The sequence below is a fragment of the Pseudophryne corroboree genome, chromosome 6 (assembly GCF_028390025.1).
Source record: "Pseudophryne corroboree isolate aPseCor3 chromosome 6, aPseCor3.hap2, whole genome shotgun sequence".
Classification (NCBI taxonomy): Eukaryota; Metazoa; Chordata; class Amphibia; order Anura; family Myobatrachidae; genus Pseudophryne; species Pseudophryne corroboree.
Window position 1 is genome coordinate 678,662,731 of NC_086449.1, and position 16,541 is coordinate 678,679,271.

At 47.3% G+C, this 16,541-nt stretch overlaps 1 protein-coding gene across 4 annotated transcripts in view; it reads right to left on the reverse strand.

Annotated features, from left to right (window-relative positions):
* STING1 (stimulator of interferon response cGAMP interactor 1) overlaps window positions 1-16,541 on the reverse strand; it is a 232,997-nt gene that overhangs the window by 96,436 nt on the left and 120,020 nt on the right. For all 4 annotated transcript variants that reach the window (XR_010179642.1, XR_010179641.1, XM_063928285.1 and 1 more), the window contains exon 6: window positions 6,650-6,836. Coding sequence is in view for 2 of the 4 variants with exons in the window: in XM_063928285.1 (XP_063784355.1) it covers window positions 6,650-6,836 (187 nt within the window). In the remaining 2 variants the exon portion in view is untranslated. The remainder of the gene's footprint in view (window positions 1-6,649; window positions 6,837-16,541) is intronic.

Here is a 16,541-nt window from a genome sequence, read left to right on the forward strand (position 1 = left end):
CGAACCCACTAATCTCTAATAATAATGGATGGCCTTGCCCTGCGATGGGCGGCCTCCAGCATGCAAAAGAACGGATTGCATATTCTGCATTACTACTTCAGTAAGGATTGCAAATTCTGCTAATTAGCTGGGCAAGGCTGCCCAGCATGCTGACCGGCGCCTACCCCAGTTCAAAAAAACAGAAATTGCGAATGTATCGCAATTACTGCCTGTTAGTAGAAATTAAGGATAGCGCTTACCTGCGCAGCTTAGCTTAGCTGCGCCCACAGGAGTCCCGCCGCCATGTTCTTCCGCAGTGGTCACGCCCAAACATGCCCCCGTTTGGCCGCCTCCGCCCCCCGTTCGCGCCGAACCGACCCCGTAATGCTCCGTCTCCTCCCTGGAAACGGAGCATTGTCCGTCCTGCAACAAAGACGATTGCATTTTCTGCACCCCCCGCAGAAAATGTGGGCACATGCGTCCGCATCTTTTTCTCAATATTTGCGTTTAAATCGTACACTGACATCTAACCTGAATTAGGCCAAAAACAAACACCCTTATGTTCCTTTAAGTGGCTGACAGACTAATAAATATGGAGCCTAGCACTGAGATTTAAAATAAACATCTAAAATTAATTTCAAACTGAAAGCTTCAGGGGACCTAGTGACCCCCAAACATCTGCGCATACACGGAAAACTTTCATAACGTCACTACTAAATTATCACTTTGAGCTAGAGATGAGCGGGTTCGGTTCTCAGAGAACCGAACCCTACCGGACTTTGCCTTCCGAGCCCGGATCAAAGTCAGGCTCGGGTTTTCCCGCCTGACTCGGAAACCCGAACGAGGCAAAACGTCATCATCCCGCTGTCGGATTCTCGCGGGATTTGGATTCCATATAAGGAGTTGCGCGTCGCGGCCATTTTCACTCCAGAGAGTGTAGTGAGAGGACGTGTCTCCGTCCTCCAGTGTCTGTGTTGGGGCGGGAAAATGGGGTGGCAAGTCTTGTGCTGTGTTGTGCTGCTCAGTCCAGTCCAGTGTAGTCACAGTGTATTGTGCTGCATCAGTCCAGGCAGTCACAGTGTTGGTGTTCTCTCCTGCCAGTGTAGCTGTATAAAGTGTTGTTGACTATGTTGTGCTGCATCAGACCTGTGGTAGTGTCCTCTCTCATCAGTCATTCCAGTGACGATGCAGTCACAGTGGTATACGCTGCTGCTATATGTCCACTGCTGCCATATAATAATAATTATAACAACAACCACAAGTCTCTTACAGTATTGTTGTCTTGTTCTGCATTAGACCAGTGGTAGTGTCCTTTCTCATCAGTCATTCCAGTGACGAGATACGCTGCTGCTATATGTCCACTGCTGCCGTATAATAATTATAACAAAAACCACAAGTCTCTCACAGTATTGTTGTGTTGTTCTGCATTAGACCAGTGGTAGTGTCCTGTCTCATCAGTCATTCCAGTCATTCCTGTGCCACATATTGTCTCATATAACTCCCAAAAAATAATGGAGAACTAAAATTTTGAGGATAAAATAGGGAAAGATCAAGAAGAACCACTTCATCCTAGGGCTGAAGCTGCTGCCACTAGCCATGACATAGACGGTGAAATGACATCAACGTCATCTGCCAAGGCCGATGCCCAATGTGATAGTAGAGGGCATGTAAAATCCAAAAAGCCAAAGTTCAGTAAAAAGACCCCCCCAAAAAAATTGTAAATCATCTGAGGAGAAACGTAAACTTGCCAATATGCCATTTACGACACTGAGTGGCAAGGAACGGCTGAGGCCCTGGCCTATGTTCATGGCTAGTGGTTCAGCTTCACATGACGATGGAAGCCCTCATCCTCCCACTAGAAAAATAATAAGAGTTAAGCTGGAAAGAGCACAGAATAGAACTGTGCGTTCTGAGATGGTATCACAAATCCCCAAGGAGAGTCCAAGTGTGTTGGCCGTTGCGATGCCTGACCTTCCCAACACTGGACGGGAAGAGGTGGCTCCTTCAACCATTTGCATGGCCCCTTCAAGTGCTGGAAGGAGCACCCGCAGTCCATTTCCTGATATTCAAATTGAAGATGTCACTGTTGAAGTAGTCACTGTTGGGCAGTACGGATGGTGTAATGGTTAGCATTACTGCCTCACAGCACTGAGGTCATGGGTTCGATTCCCACCATGGCCCTAACTGTGTGGAGTTTGTATATTCTCCCCGTACTTGCGTGGGTTTCCTCCGGGTACTCCGGTTTCCTCCCACAATCCAAAAATATACTGGTAGGTTAATTGGCTCCCAACAAAATTAACACTAGCGTGAATGTGTTTGTGTACATGTGGTAGGGAATATAGAATGTAAGCTCCACTGGGGCAGGGACTGATGTGAATGGGCAAATATTCTCTGTACAGCGCTGCGGAATATGTGTGCGCTATATAAATAACTGGTAATAAATAAATAAATAAAATAAGTACACCAGCATGAGGATATGGGTGTTGCTGGTGCTGAGGAGGAAGTTGACGATGAGGATTCTGATGGTGATGTGGTTTGTTTAAGTCAGGCACCGGGGGAGACACCTGTTGTCCTTGGGACGAAGAAGCCCATTGTGATGCCTGGGCAAACTACCAAAAAAGCCACCTCTTTGGTGTGGAATTATTTCTCCACAAATCCGGACAACAGGTGTCAAGCCATCTGTTGCCTCTGTCAATCTGTAATAAGTAGGGGTAAGGATGTTAACCACATGGGAACATCCTCCCTTATACGTCACCTGCTGCGCATTCATCAGAAGTCAGTGTCAAGTTGTGAAACTTTGGGTAAGAACATAAGCAGTCCATTGACACCTAAATCCCTTCTTCCTCCTGTACCCAAGTTCCTGCAAGCCACACCACCAACACTCTCAACGTTAACTTCCTCCTCAGTCAGGAACGTCAGTAGTCCGGCAGGCCATGTCACTGGCAAGACTGAGGAGTCCTCTCCTAACCGGGATTCCTCCGGAGGATCCTTGAGTGGTACGCCTGCTGCAGCTGCTGTTGTTGCTGCTGGGAGTCGATCATCATCCCAGAGGGGAAGTCAGAAGATCACTTGTACTACTTCCAGCAATTGACTGTCCAACAGTCCTTTGTGAGGAAGATGAAATATGACAGCAGTCATCCTTTTGCAAAGCGGATAACTGAGGCCTTGACAGCTATGTTGGTGTTAGAGGTGCGTCCGGTACTCACCATTAGTTCAGTGGGACTTAGAGAATTGATGGAGATAGTGTGTCCCCGGTATCAAATCCCATCTAGGTTCCACTTCTCTAGGCAGGTGATACCGAGAATGTACACAGACGTCAAAAAAAGAGTCACCAGTGTCCTACAAAATGCGGTTGTATCCAGTGTCCACTTAACCACGGACATGTGGACAAGTGGAACAGGGCAGACTAAGGACTATATGACTGTAACAGCCCACTGGATAGATGTATGGCCTCCAGCAGCAACAACAGCAGCAGCAGTGGTAGGAGCATCTTGCAAATGCCAACTCATTCCTAGGCAGGACACGTTATGTATCACCGCTTTCCATAAGAGGCACACAGCTGACAACCTCTTACGGAAACTGAGGAACAACATTGCAGAATGGCTTACCCCAATTGGATTCTCCTGGGGATTTGTGATATCGGACAAGCCACCAATATTGTGCGTGCATTACATCTGGGCAAATTCCAGCATGTCCCAAGATTTGCACAAACAATTCATTTGGTGGTGCAGAATTTTTTTTTAAATGACAGGAGTGTGCAGGAGATGCTGTCGGTGGCCTGAAAAATTGCGGGCCACTTTCGGCATTCTACCACTGTGTGCCGAAGACTGGAGCGCCAGCAAACACTCCTGAACCTGCCCCGCCATCAACTGAAGCAAGAGGTGGTAACGAGGTGGAATTCAACACTCTATATGCTTCAGAGGATTAAGGAGCAGCAAAAGGCCATTCAAGCCTATACGTCCACCTACGATATAGGCAAAGGAGGGGTAATGAACCTGACTCAAGCGCAGTGGAGAATGATTTCCATCTTGTGCAAGGTTCTCCATTCGAACTTGCCACACGTGAAGTCAGTTCATACACTGCCAGCTTGAGTCAGGTCATTCCCCTCATCAGGCTTTTGCAGAAGCAGCTGGATAAATAGAAGGAGGAGCAGATGGAGCGATTCCGCAAAGTATGTGGGACTTGTGGATGGAGCCCTTCATTAGCTTTGCCAGGATTCAAGGGTGGTCAATCTGTTGAAATCAGAGCACTACATTTTGGCCACCTAGGTTTAAAGCCTACGTTGTATCTCTCTCTCCAGCAGACACAAGTGTGCAGAGGTGCAAAGACCTGCTGGTTAGTAAATTGTCAGCTCAAGCGGAACGTGACCCGTCAACAGCTCCTCCTTCAATTTCTCCCGCCACTGGGGCTGCAAGGAATGGATAACATTTCCTAGCCCACCCGATGGCGGTGATGCAGGGAAGTCAGGAACGATAGCTTACATCTGGTCCGGACTGAAGGACCTGCCAACGATTACTGATATGTCTACTGTCACTGCATATTATTTTGCCACCATTGAAAGAATGGTGGAGGATTATATGAGTGACAGCATCTAAGTAGGCATGTCAGACAGTCCGTATGTATACTGGCAGGAAAAAGAGGCAATTTGGAGGCCCTTGCACAAACTGGCTTTATTTTACCTAAGTTGCCCCCCTCCAGTGTGTACGCCGAAAGAGTGCAGCCGGTAACCTTGTCAGCGATCGGTGTAGGAGGTTACTTCCTCTAAATGTGGAGAAGATGATGTTCATCAAAATGAATTATAAATTCCTCCAGGAAGACCTTTACCAGCAATTGCCTCCAGAAAGTATGCAGGGACCTGTGATGGTGGATTCCAGTGGGGACGAATTAATACTCTGTGAGGAGGATGTACAAGGTGAAAGGGGTGAGGAATTGGAGGATGATGATGAGGTCGACATCTTGCCTCTGTAGAGCCAGTTTGTGCAAGGAGAGATTGATTGCTTCTTTTTTGGTGGGGGCCCAAACAAACCAGTCATTTCAGCCACAGTCGTGTGGCAAACCCTGTCGCTGAAATGATTGGTTTGTTAAAGTGTGTATGTCCTGTTTATACAAAATAAGGGTGGGTGGGAGGGCCCAAGGACAATTCCATCTTGCACCTCGTTTTCTTCTTTGCATCATGTGCTGTTTGGGGACTAGTTTTTGAATAGTGCCATCCTGTCTGTAACTGCAGTACCACTCCTAGATGGGCCAGGTGTTTGTGCCGCACACTTGTGTCGCTTAGCTTGGCCATCCAGCTACCTAATTGCACCTCTTTTCTTCTTTGCATCATGTGCTGTTTGGGGACTAGTTTTTGAATAGTGCCATCTTGTCTGCAACTGCAGTGCCACTCCTAGATGGGCCAGGTGTTTGTGCCGCACACTTGTGTCGCTTAGCTTAGTCACACAGCCACCTCCGTGCAACTTTTAGGCCTAAAAGCAATATTGTGAGGTGTTCAGAATTGAGTGGAAATGAATGTTATTGAGGTTAATAATACCGAAGGAGCAAAATTACCCCAAATTCTGTGATTTTTAGCTGTTTTTATGGGGGGGGGGGGGGGGTTTTCAAAAGTCATCCGAATCCAAAAAACAAAAAAAGAAAGGGTGGTTTTGGCAAAACCAAGCCAAAACCAAAACACGAAAGTGGAATTAGAACCAAAACCAAAACACAAAACACGAAAAGTGCCAGCCTCACATCTCTGCGTTGAGCCCTGTTTCTGATCATATTTATCACAATTGTAAGACAGCATCAGGTGATGCTGCAGAGAAGAGCAATAGCATCAGCTGAGAGTTAAGGGTCTATTTACTAAGCCTTGAACAGAGATAAAGTGGACGGAGATAAAGTACCAGCCAATCAGCTGTCATTTATCAAACACAGCCTGTAACATGGTAGTTAGGAGTTGATTGGCTGAGACTTTATCTCCGTCCAAGGCTCAGTAAATAGTCCCCTTGGGAGATGGAGCTGAAAGAAAATTAGTAGTTTCAAGTACTGTACATAGGATTGAATCATGTGTCAGTAAAAGGAGGAAAGGAAATAAAGGTTGAAATGCAAAAATGAAGGTTATCAGAGCATTCAAATTGGAAGTGCTGGGCTTTGGGAATGAGGGCTAAGAGGGGGTTTGCACAGCGGCGATGCTTTTGCATTCGAGGAGTAACTCCAGGCTAGCGCAGCTCCTGCGGCTGGCCGGGAGAACCTCTTTGCTGCCCGGGTCGCAGCATTGGCCGGAACGCCGTCCAGCCACCTCCCTCCCAGCAACCGCCTCTGCCTGTCAATCAGGCAGAGGCAATCGCTAGGCAACGACGGCCTTTGGCCGTCTGCAATGCGGCAGCACACTTCGGCCTTGGCGCATGCGCAGTTCCGACCCGATCTCTGTGCTGCAATAAACTGCAGCGAGCGATCGGGTCGGAATGACCCCCAATATACTGAATATACTGTATCTTATAGAAAGTCATCAAGAGCCATTAAGTTCCTGCTCAGATAAAACTAATCATACATTTTACATAGATAAAAGATGTGGACAAATAAAAATTAAGATCATTTTGAATAATTCTGAATTCGAATTCAGCTAAATTTAAATCAAGATGCACTTGGAAAAATAAAAAAAATAAATTTTTTTTTAGATATTAGGATAACTCACCATCATAAATTACTAATCGAAAGGTGCTTTGACACTCCACTGAATTTTCTAGGATGTCCTTCAACGTGCGATAGAAGAGTTTGGCTTGTTGTATACGTTCCTCCTTACTGAAGGCAGCGCTGGCGATATCTGACATTTTGTGCAGAGACGCTAGAGGTGTAGCATATTCCACAATACAGTAGTATGGCTAAGAGACATAAACAAATATAGCAACATCATTAATTGCTAAAACATTTTCACCCGTAAATATACAAATGCAAAATGGTTTGTCATGGACACAGCAATACAGCAATACAACATTTAGGGGAAGATTTATCAAATCTTGGAGAGAGATAAATTACAAACCAGTCAGCTCATTTTACAGTTAATGGCTGGGGTGACACATTAGTCTGTGACACATGCAATGGTCCCACTCAGGGCCGTCTTTTCGTATGGGCTCAATGGGCTCTTGCCCAAGGGCCCCAGGAGTTCAAGGGCCCTAGGCTGATAGCTGAGGGTCCCCTCTTTCCAGGGGTACCAGATTTTTGAAAATCGGCCCTTGGGAACCGGAGTTATCTGACTTGAAACCAGTGGTCCCCATCCAAGCCTGTTAATTGCTCTTCCTTGCCAGATATCTTGGGTTCTGTCTGACTTAGAGTTTTTCTGAGGGCATAATCCAAAAGCTGTGACTCTCCCCTTTCAGTGGACACTGGATGCTTGTCTCTACTGTGCCCAGAACCAGAGATATCAGCCTTCAAGCATATGGTCCCTGCTCCAGCTCCACACGCCTAACATGCAGTTTTAGATTTTCGTCGGTGAATTGCTCTGGCTCCTGAACTCTGATCCCCAAGTCCCCAGAACCTCCTGAAAGGCGGGACTCTCTAGTTTTTTATCCCATTCAAAGCTAAGAAATAAATTTTCAGGAACTTGAGATATCTGCAGTCAAGCAAGCTGCCTTCCCACCGTAAAATGATAACTATTAAGCCCGCTCCACTATCCACCCCTCCCCTACGTATTAAACACCCCCTACCACCCTGGAAGTCATGTACCGGGGCTTCTTCATTCAGCCCAATGCCCCCTTTTACAGTTTAGCCCCATCTGTGTAGTGAAGGTGAAATTAGCAGAAATTACTGCTCCAGGTCCTACATGCTGAGCAGAAGATAGAACACCTCCTACCGCCAGCGGGACATCAAAGCTGACGCTGATAGCATCCCCACCCCTACCTCTGAAGGATGGGTAGGGGGCCCAGCGCATTGCTGTGCCCAGGGGCCTACACTTCTGTTAAGACGGCCCTGGTCCCACTGCGTATAAAGGAGACATGACATAATTCAAGATTATATTAAATTATAGTTTATATTGCAGTGGGCCACAGGATGACCGTTTGATGAATTGAAGTTTACCTTAACAAAGGTGCAAGATAGATCGAAACGTCAATATAATATGCACCTATGAGATACAATAAACTGTGGGGTAAATTTACTAAGATTCGTGTTTTCCCGTTTGAGGTCAAAGTTCAATCACGAATGACATCGAAAGTGTAAATATGCAACTTTTTGAATTGATTACGACTAATTTACTAAGCTGCCGTATTCTGCATTTTCGGGTTTTCCGATGTCGATGTCATTCGTTTTTTTTTGGCAGTGTTTTACGTGAGTGACTTGTAAAACACTGCCGACTTTAATACAATGAATCTCGGCCGGATCTGAGAGATCCGTGCTGGGCTTCATTGTGCACTTTGTTAAAAATAAAAATAAAGTTTAAATGTAAAAAAAAAAATTGCGTGGGGTCCCCCCTCCTAAGGCAAACCAGCCTCGGGCTCTTTGAGCCGATCCTGGTTGCAGAAATATGGGGGAAAAATGGACAGGGGTTCCCCCATATTTAAGCAACCAGCATCGGGCTCTGTGCCTGGTCCAGGTTCCAAAAATACGGGGGCCAAAAAGAGTAGGGGTCCCCCGTATTTTTGAAACCAGCACCGGGCTCCACTAGCTGGACAGATAATGCCACAGCCGGGGGTCACTTTTATACAGTGCCTTGCGGCCGTGGCATCAAATATCCAACTAGTCACCCCTGGCCGGGGTACCCTGGGGGAGTGGGGGCCCCTTCAATCAAGGGGTCCCCCCCCAGCCACCCAAGGGCCAGGGGTGAAGCCCGAGGCTGTCCCCCCCATCCAATGGGCTGCGGATGGGGGGCTGATAGCCTTTGTGATAAGTGATTGATATTGTTTTTAGCAGCAGTACTACAAGGCCCAGCAAGCCTCCCCGCAAGCTGGTACTTGGAGAACCACAAGTACCAGCATGCGGCGGTAAAATGGGCCCGCTGGTACCTGTAGTACTACTACTAAAAAAATACCCCAATAAAGACATTACACACACACACACCTTGAAAGTATAACTTTAATACATCCATCCACACCTCCATATACACATACTTACCTTATGTTCCCACGCAGGTCGGTCCTCTTCTCCAGTAGAATCCATGGTGTACCTGTAGAAAAAATTATACTCACATAATCCAGTGTTTTCGGCTCCTCGGTAAATCCTTTTGTAATCCACGTACTTGAAAAAATAAAAAAACGGATACCCGACCACGAACTGAAAGGGGACCCATGTTTTCACATGGGCCCCCTTTCCCCGAATGCCAGAAACCCACTCTGACTGATGTCTAAGTGGGTTTCTTCAGCCAATCAGGGAGCGCCACGTTGTGGCACCCTCCTGATTGGCTGTGTGCTCCTGTACTGTATGACAGGCGGCACACGGCAGTGTTACAATGTAGCGCCTATGCGCTCCATTGTAACCAATGGTGGGAACTTTCAGGTCAGCGGTTGACCGAAAGTGACCTCACCGCTGACCTGAAAGTTCCCACCATTGGTTACAATGGAGCGCATAGGCGCTACATTGTAACACTGCCGTGTGCCGCCTGTCATACAGTACAGGAGCACACAGCCGATCAGGAGGGTGCCACAACGTGGCGCTCCCTGATTGGCTGAAGAAACCCACTTAGACATCAGTCAGAGTGGGTTTCTGGCATTCGGGGAAAGGGGGCCCATGTGAAAACATGGGTCCCCTTTCAGTTCGTGGTCGGGTATCCGTTTTTTTATTTTTTCAAGTACGTGGATTATAAATGGATTTACCGAGGAGCCTTCAACCATGGATTATGTGAGTATAATTTTTTCTACAGGTACACCATGGATTCTACTGGAGAAGAGGACCGACCTGCGTGTGAACATAAGGTAAGTATGTGTATATGGAGGTGTGGATGGATGCATTAAAGTTATACTTTCAAGGTGTGTGTGTAATGTCTTTATTGGGGTATTTTTTTAGTAGTAGTACTACAGGTACCAGCGGGCCCATTTTTCCGCCGCATGCTGGTACTTGTGGTTCTCCAAGTACCAGCTTGCGGGGGAGGCTTGCTGGGCCTTGTAGTACTGCTACTAGAAACAATATCAATCACTTATCACAAAGGCTATCAGCCCCCCATCCGCAGCCCATTGGATGGGGGGGACAGCCTCGGGCTTCACCCCTGGCCCTTGGGTGGCTGGGGGGGGGGACCCCTTGATTGAAGGGGCCCCCACTCCCCCAGGGTACCCCGGCCAGGGATGACTAGTTGGATATTTGATGCCACGGCCGCAAGGCACTGTATAAAAGTGACCCCCGGCTGTGGCATTATCTGTCCAGCTAGTGGAGCCCGGTGCTGGTTTCAAAAATACGGGGGACCCCTACTCTTTTTGTCCCCCGTATTTTTGGAACCAGGACCAGGCGCAGAGCCCGATGCTGGTTGCTTAAATATGGGGAACCCCTGTCCATTTTTCCCCCATATTTCTGCAACCAGGATCGGCTCAAAGAGCCCGAGGCTGGTTTGCCTTAGGAGGGGGGACCCCACGCAATTTTTTTTCTGAAAATTTAGAACATTTCACCCCCCTTCCCACTGAAAAACATGCACGGATCTCATGGATCCGTGCATGCCTATACAAACACGGGATAAAAAAGCAGGTCTGTTTTTTTTTAGCACTTTTTCACGATTTGTATTTTATCACGGCAGTGTTTGGCTATTGTCGGCAGTGTTTGTGTTTTGCACTTTTTAGTAAATTCCCGATTTCTAGCAAATTGCAGGCGTATTTGACCGATGGTGTATTGATTCGTGATTTTTTCCTAGGACTTCCAAAATATTACGAATGCCCTCATCACTGCCGTGATTTTTGCTTAGTAAATTACCGAGATGACACTTTGATGAAAAAACGGCATCTCGGTCAAAATCGGGACCTTAGTAAATATACCCCTATGTTGTTAAATAGTGGGGGGTGCCTGCACCTTGGAAGTTTTAATGAATCATATATATATATATATATATATATATATATATATATATATATATATATATATATCCTGCACACAGTTGTCACTACATTGGCTAAATGATATATACTTGCCCTGGTGCCCTCCAGCGTGTTTTTACACACCAATTTAATATTGTCCAGGTTGGCAGTACTCATGTGACTTAATAGAATGTGGCATACTGGAATCTTCACAGATATTGGAAAGTTCCAAAAGCCATTTGATTCTTATCAGTGAGTGGGGGAGTTTATGGCCCCAAAACCAGTTAAAAGACCCTGCCACATGTAGGGGGTTAGGACAGGAAGTGTAGGTTTTTTTTTTTAGGACAAGGTACAAAGGCCCTCATTCCGAGTTGTTCGCTCGTTGCCGATTTTCTCTATATTGCGATTAGTCGCTTACTGCGCATTGCTCAATGTTCGCAGAGCGCATGCGCTTAGTTATTTTACTCAACAGTTAGGTATTTTACTCACGGCATTACGAGGATTTTTCTTCGTTCTGGTGATCGGAGTGTGATTGACAGGAAGTGGGTGTTTCTGGGCGGAAACTGGCCGTTTTATGGGTGTGTGTGAAAAAACGCTGCAGTTTCTGGGAAAAATGCGGGAGTGGCTGGAGAAACGGGGGAGTATCTGGGCGAACGCTGGGTGTGTTTGTGACGTCAAACCAGGACCGAAACTGACTGAACTGATCGCAGTGGCAGAGTAAGTGTCGAGCTACTCAGAAACTGCTAAGAAATTTCTATTCGCAATTTTGCGAATCTTTCGTTCGCAATTCTGCTAAGCTAAGATACACTCCCAGAGGGTGGCGGCTTAGCGTGTGCAATGCTGCTAAAAGCAGCTAGCGAGCGAACTACTCGGAATGAGGGCCCAAGCGCAGGCTAGAGTTCAGTGTGAGCTGAGGACTGGGATGAAGGGCACAGGCTAGTGTCCAGGAGAAATGCAGTCTGGGGACTGTGGAACAAGCATGGTACTCCACAGTCCCTGGCATTATGGAGCATCATGTAAGTGCTGCTAGGAAGAGCAAAAGATATCCAGATTCGCAGTGTGAGAGCAGCAATAGCATGAGCAATCAGTGGAAGAAACAAAGGGGATCCCCACCTTCAGGGGTACCCTAGAAGCAGGACAGGAGGTGTGAGTCTTTGGGAGAGGACTACCTGGGTGAGTGGTAGGAAACCATGTGTGGCGGAAGGCCCCCAGCGATGAGTCCATGTGAGATCCCGTTTATATAGACTGCAGATATCCCCAAGCGAATTAGGGGAAAACGCACCGAAACGAATCTCAGATTGCAGATGCCGCACTACTGATTCCCAGAGACTGCGCTGGTATGTAATATAATGCTGCCCCATTATTGTTTAGGCTGTTATTGCCATTGAAGTGAAGTAAAGGAAATGTAACCTGATGTAACCTATATGAATATTACGCTGGAGAGAGAGGAGAACAAGAATCAAATGTTATTGTCATGATAACCCTGTCTGAACTTTAAATAAACTGCTTGCTTATATGATGAGATGGCCTGACGTGCAATGCTTTAAAATGACTGATGGACCTGGCGCTGCCCGGCTATCACAATTACACACTCAAAGACACAATTGTCCGTTCAACGTTTCAGTCCTGGCGGACCTTTATCAAGAACCCAAGTGTACAAGAATCAATACATACCTTTTATACATCTCATGGAAAACCAGTGGCCCGGTTACACTCCCACCTGACGTGCAGTGAGGTGAGGCAGAGCCTTTTCTGTCATGCTTACATGTAAGTCAGAGTTTTGACTATACTGTATGAAGTATATGAAAAATACAAAGAATAAATTAGAAATATCTTCTTTGTACTATTCTAATCATATTTATAGTAAAAATTAGTTTAAACACTAGGTCTTCTGTCCCATGGGAGGTTTTGTGTGTTTTCCTTTGTGCAGTGCCTTCCCTGCCTATCTTTTCTGCACATCTCTGATCAAAAACCCACCAGATTTCCAGCAGTATACAGCTGTGTATAATGCCCACATGACCCCTTTGGCTCATATATTGTGTTTGCCTCCTCAGCCATTAACCTCACCGCACGTCCCTGATTTATATATCTAAATTAGAGATGAGCGGGTTCAGTTCTCCGAGAACCGAACCCCCCCGAACTTTGGCTTCCGAGTCCAGATCCGAGCCAGGCTCGGATTTTCCATCTTGACTTGGAAACCCGAACTTGGCAAAATGTCATCATCCCACTGTCGGATTCTCGCGGGATTTGGATTCCTTATAAGGAGCCGCGCGTCGCGGTTATTTTCACTCCAGTCTCGGAGAGTGAGAGGACGTGTACTATTCAGTGTACTCAGTCTCTGTTTATTGGGGCGGGTAAGTGGGGTGACAAGTGTTGTGCTTCTCAGTCCAGTCCATATAGCCAGTGTAGCTGTAAAGTGGTGCTGTGTTGTGCAGACCAGTCCAGTGTAGTCACTCAGTGTATTGTACTGCATCAGTCCAGGCAGTCACAGTGTTGGTGTTCTCTGCTGCCAATGCCATACTGTATATCCAGTGTAGCTGTAAAGTGGTGCTGTGTTGTGCAGACCAGTCCAGGTTAGTCAGTGTATTGTGCTGTATCAGTCCTGCCATTCACAGTGTTGGTGTTCTCTGCTGCCATACTGTATATCCAGTGTAGCTGTAAAGTGGGGCTGTGTTGTGCAGACCAGTCCAGTGTAGTCACTCAGTGTATTGTGCTGCATCAGTCCAGGCAGTCACAGTGTTGGTGTTCTCTGCTGCCATACTGTATATCCAGTGTAGCTGTAAAGTGGGGCTGTGTTGTGCAGACCAGTCCAGGTTAGTCAGTGTATTGTGCTGTATCAGTCCAGCCATTCACAGTGTTGGTGTTCTCTGCTGCCATATATCCAGTGTCCTGTGTCATCAGTAATTCCAGTGACGATATACGCTGCTGCTATATATATCCACTGCTGCAGTATAACAAATTACAATTATATTATTATTAAAAAGCTGTTAGGCTGCATCAGACCAGTGCATACTTGCCTACCCTCCCGGAATGGCCGGGAGGCTCCCGAAAAACGGGTGACCCTCCCGGGCCCCCGGAAGAGCAGGCAAGTCTCCCGATATCCGCGGGTCACCCCCTGCCCGCCGCCCTCTTAAGGAGTAAAGGCGATTCTTGTTGAATCGCGTAATCGTAACCACGCCCCCTGCTGTATAATGCCGGTAATCATGGCATTACACAGTGGGGGCGTGGCTTAAATGACACAGTCCAGAAGCCACGCCCCATTCCGCCTCTGGTCCGCCCCCCTGTCGCGTCATCTCACTGCCCGCCCCCCCTGCTGAGCCGACGGGCTGCTCTCTCCCGGAGAGAGCAGCCCAGAAGTCGGCAACTATGGACCAGTGGTAGGGTGTGTCCTGTATCATCAGTAATTCCAGTGACGATATACGCTGCTGCTATATATATCCACTGCTGCAGTATTACAATTATAACAACCTGTTGGGCTGCATCAGAGCAGTGGTAGTGTCCTGTGTCATCAGTAATTCCAGTGACGATATACGCTGCTGCTATATATATCCACTGCTGCAGTATAACAATTATAACAACCTGTTGGGCTGCATCAGAGCAGTGGTAGTGTCCTGTGTCATCAGTAATTCCAGTGACGATACATGTGCTATATGTCCACTGCTGTTTGTTTCTATATGTCCATGTGCTGTTTGGGGCCTATTTTCTTAAATCTGCCATCCTGTCTGCCCATACTTGCCCACTCTCCCGGAAAGGCCGGGAGGCTCCCGAAATTAGGGTTGCACTCCCGGCCCCCTGGGGAAGGGGGCAAGTCTCCCGCATTCCGCTTGCCCCCCCACCGCACCACGCTCTCCTCCCGCTGCTCCCCACGCCCCCACCACTTTCAGCCCGTTAAACAGAAAAAGGGGCGGGGCGATGATGCGATCGCGCTAATTCGTGTCATCGTAGCCCCGCAATACCGATATTGTGTGCATTACAGAGGAGGGGCATGGCTATGATGACGCAAACTCATCACCACGCCCCCGTACCGCCTCCTCCACGCCCCCTCTTGTGTGACCTGGCTGCTCCCTCCCGGAGGGAGCAGCCACAAAGTAGGTAAGTATGTGTCTGCCACTGCAGTGCAACTCCTAGATGGGCCAGGTGTTTCTGCCGCACACTTGTGTCGCTTAGCTTTGTCATACAGCTACCTTATTGCACCTCTTTTTCTTCTTTGCATCATGTGCTGTTTGGGGCCTATTTTTTTAAATTAGCCATACGGTCTGTAACTGCAATTCCACTCCTAGATGGGCCAGGTGTTTGTGCCGCACACTTGTGTAGCTTAGCTTGGCCATCCAGCTACATAATTGCACCTCTTTTTCTTCTTTGCATCATGTGCTGTTTAGGGACTAGTTTTTGAATAGTGCCATCTTGTCTGCAATTGCAGTGCCACTCCTAAATGGGCCAGGTGTTTGTGCCGCACACTTGTGTCGCTTAGCTTAGTCATACAGCCACCTCGGTGCAACTTTTAGGCCTAAAAACAATATTGTGAGGTGTTCAGAATAGACCAGAAATGACTGGAAATGATTGTTATTGTGGTTAATAATACTGTAGGAGCAAAATTACCCCCAAAATCTGTGATTTTAGCTGTTTTTAGGTTTTTCCCCAAAAAATAATCCAGATCCAAAACCAAAACCAAAACCCGAAAGGGTGGTTTTGGCAAAACCAAGCCAAAACCAAAACACAAAAAATGGAATTAGAACCAAAACCAAAACACGAACAGTGCAAGCCACACATCTCTAATCTAAATCATACTTGCCTACTTTTGAAAAGTAGTTTCAGGGAGATTACAGATTGCACTATAATGCGGGGAGCATGCTGCGCCATTGAGGAGGGCGTTACATTCCACCCAAGGGGTGTGTTTATCTCCACCTATGGGTGTATCTATTGTCTTAGGGGTGTGTCCTGCAGTGGCAACACACAGCTACATTACACGGCTACAACACAGCTACATTACACGGCAGGGTTATGCACCAACAACACAGCTACATTACACGGCAAGGCTACGCACCAACAACACAGCTACATTATACGGCAGGGCTATGCACCAACAATACAGCTACATTACACGGCAGAGCTATGCACCGACAACACAGATGCATTACACGGCAGGGCTATGCACCGACAAGACAGCTACATTACACGGCAGGGCTATGCACCAACAATACAGCTACATTACACGATAGGGCTAGGCACCGACAACACAGCTACATTATACGGCAGGGCTACGCACCAACAACACAGCTAAATTACACGGCAGGGCTACGCACCAACAACACAGCTACATTACACGGCAGAGCTATGCACCGACAACACAGCTACATTACACGGAAGGGCTATGCACCGACAACACAGCTTCATTACACGGCAGGGTTATGCACCAACAACACAGCTACATTACACGGCAGAGCTATGCACCGACAACACAGCTACATTACACAGCAGGGTTATGCACCGACAACACAGCTTCATTACACGGCAGGGCTATGCACCAACAACACAGCTGCATTATACGGCAGGGCTACGCACCAACAACACAGCTACATTACATGGCAGGGCTACGCACCA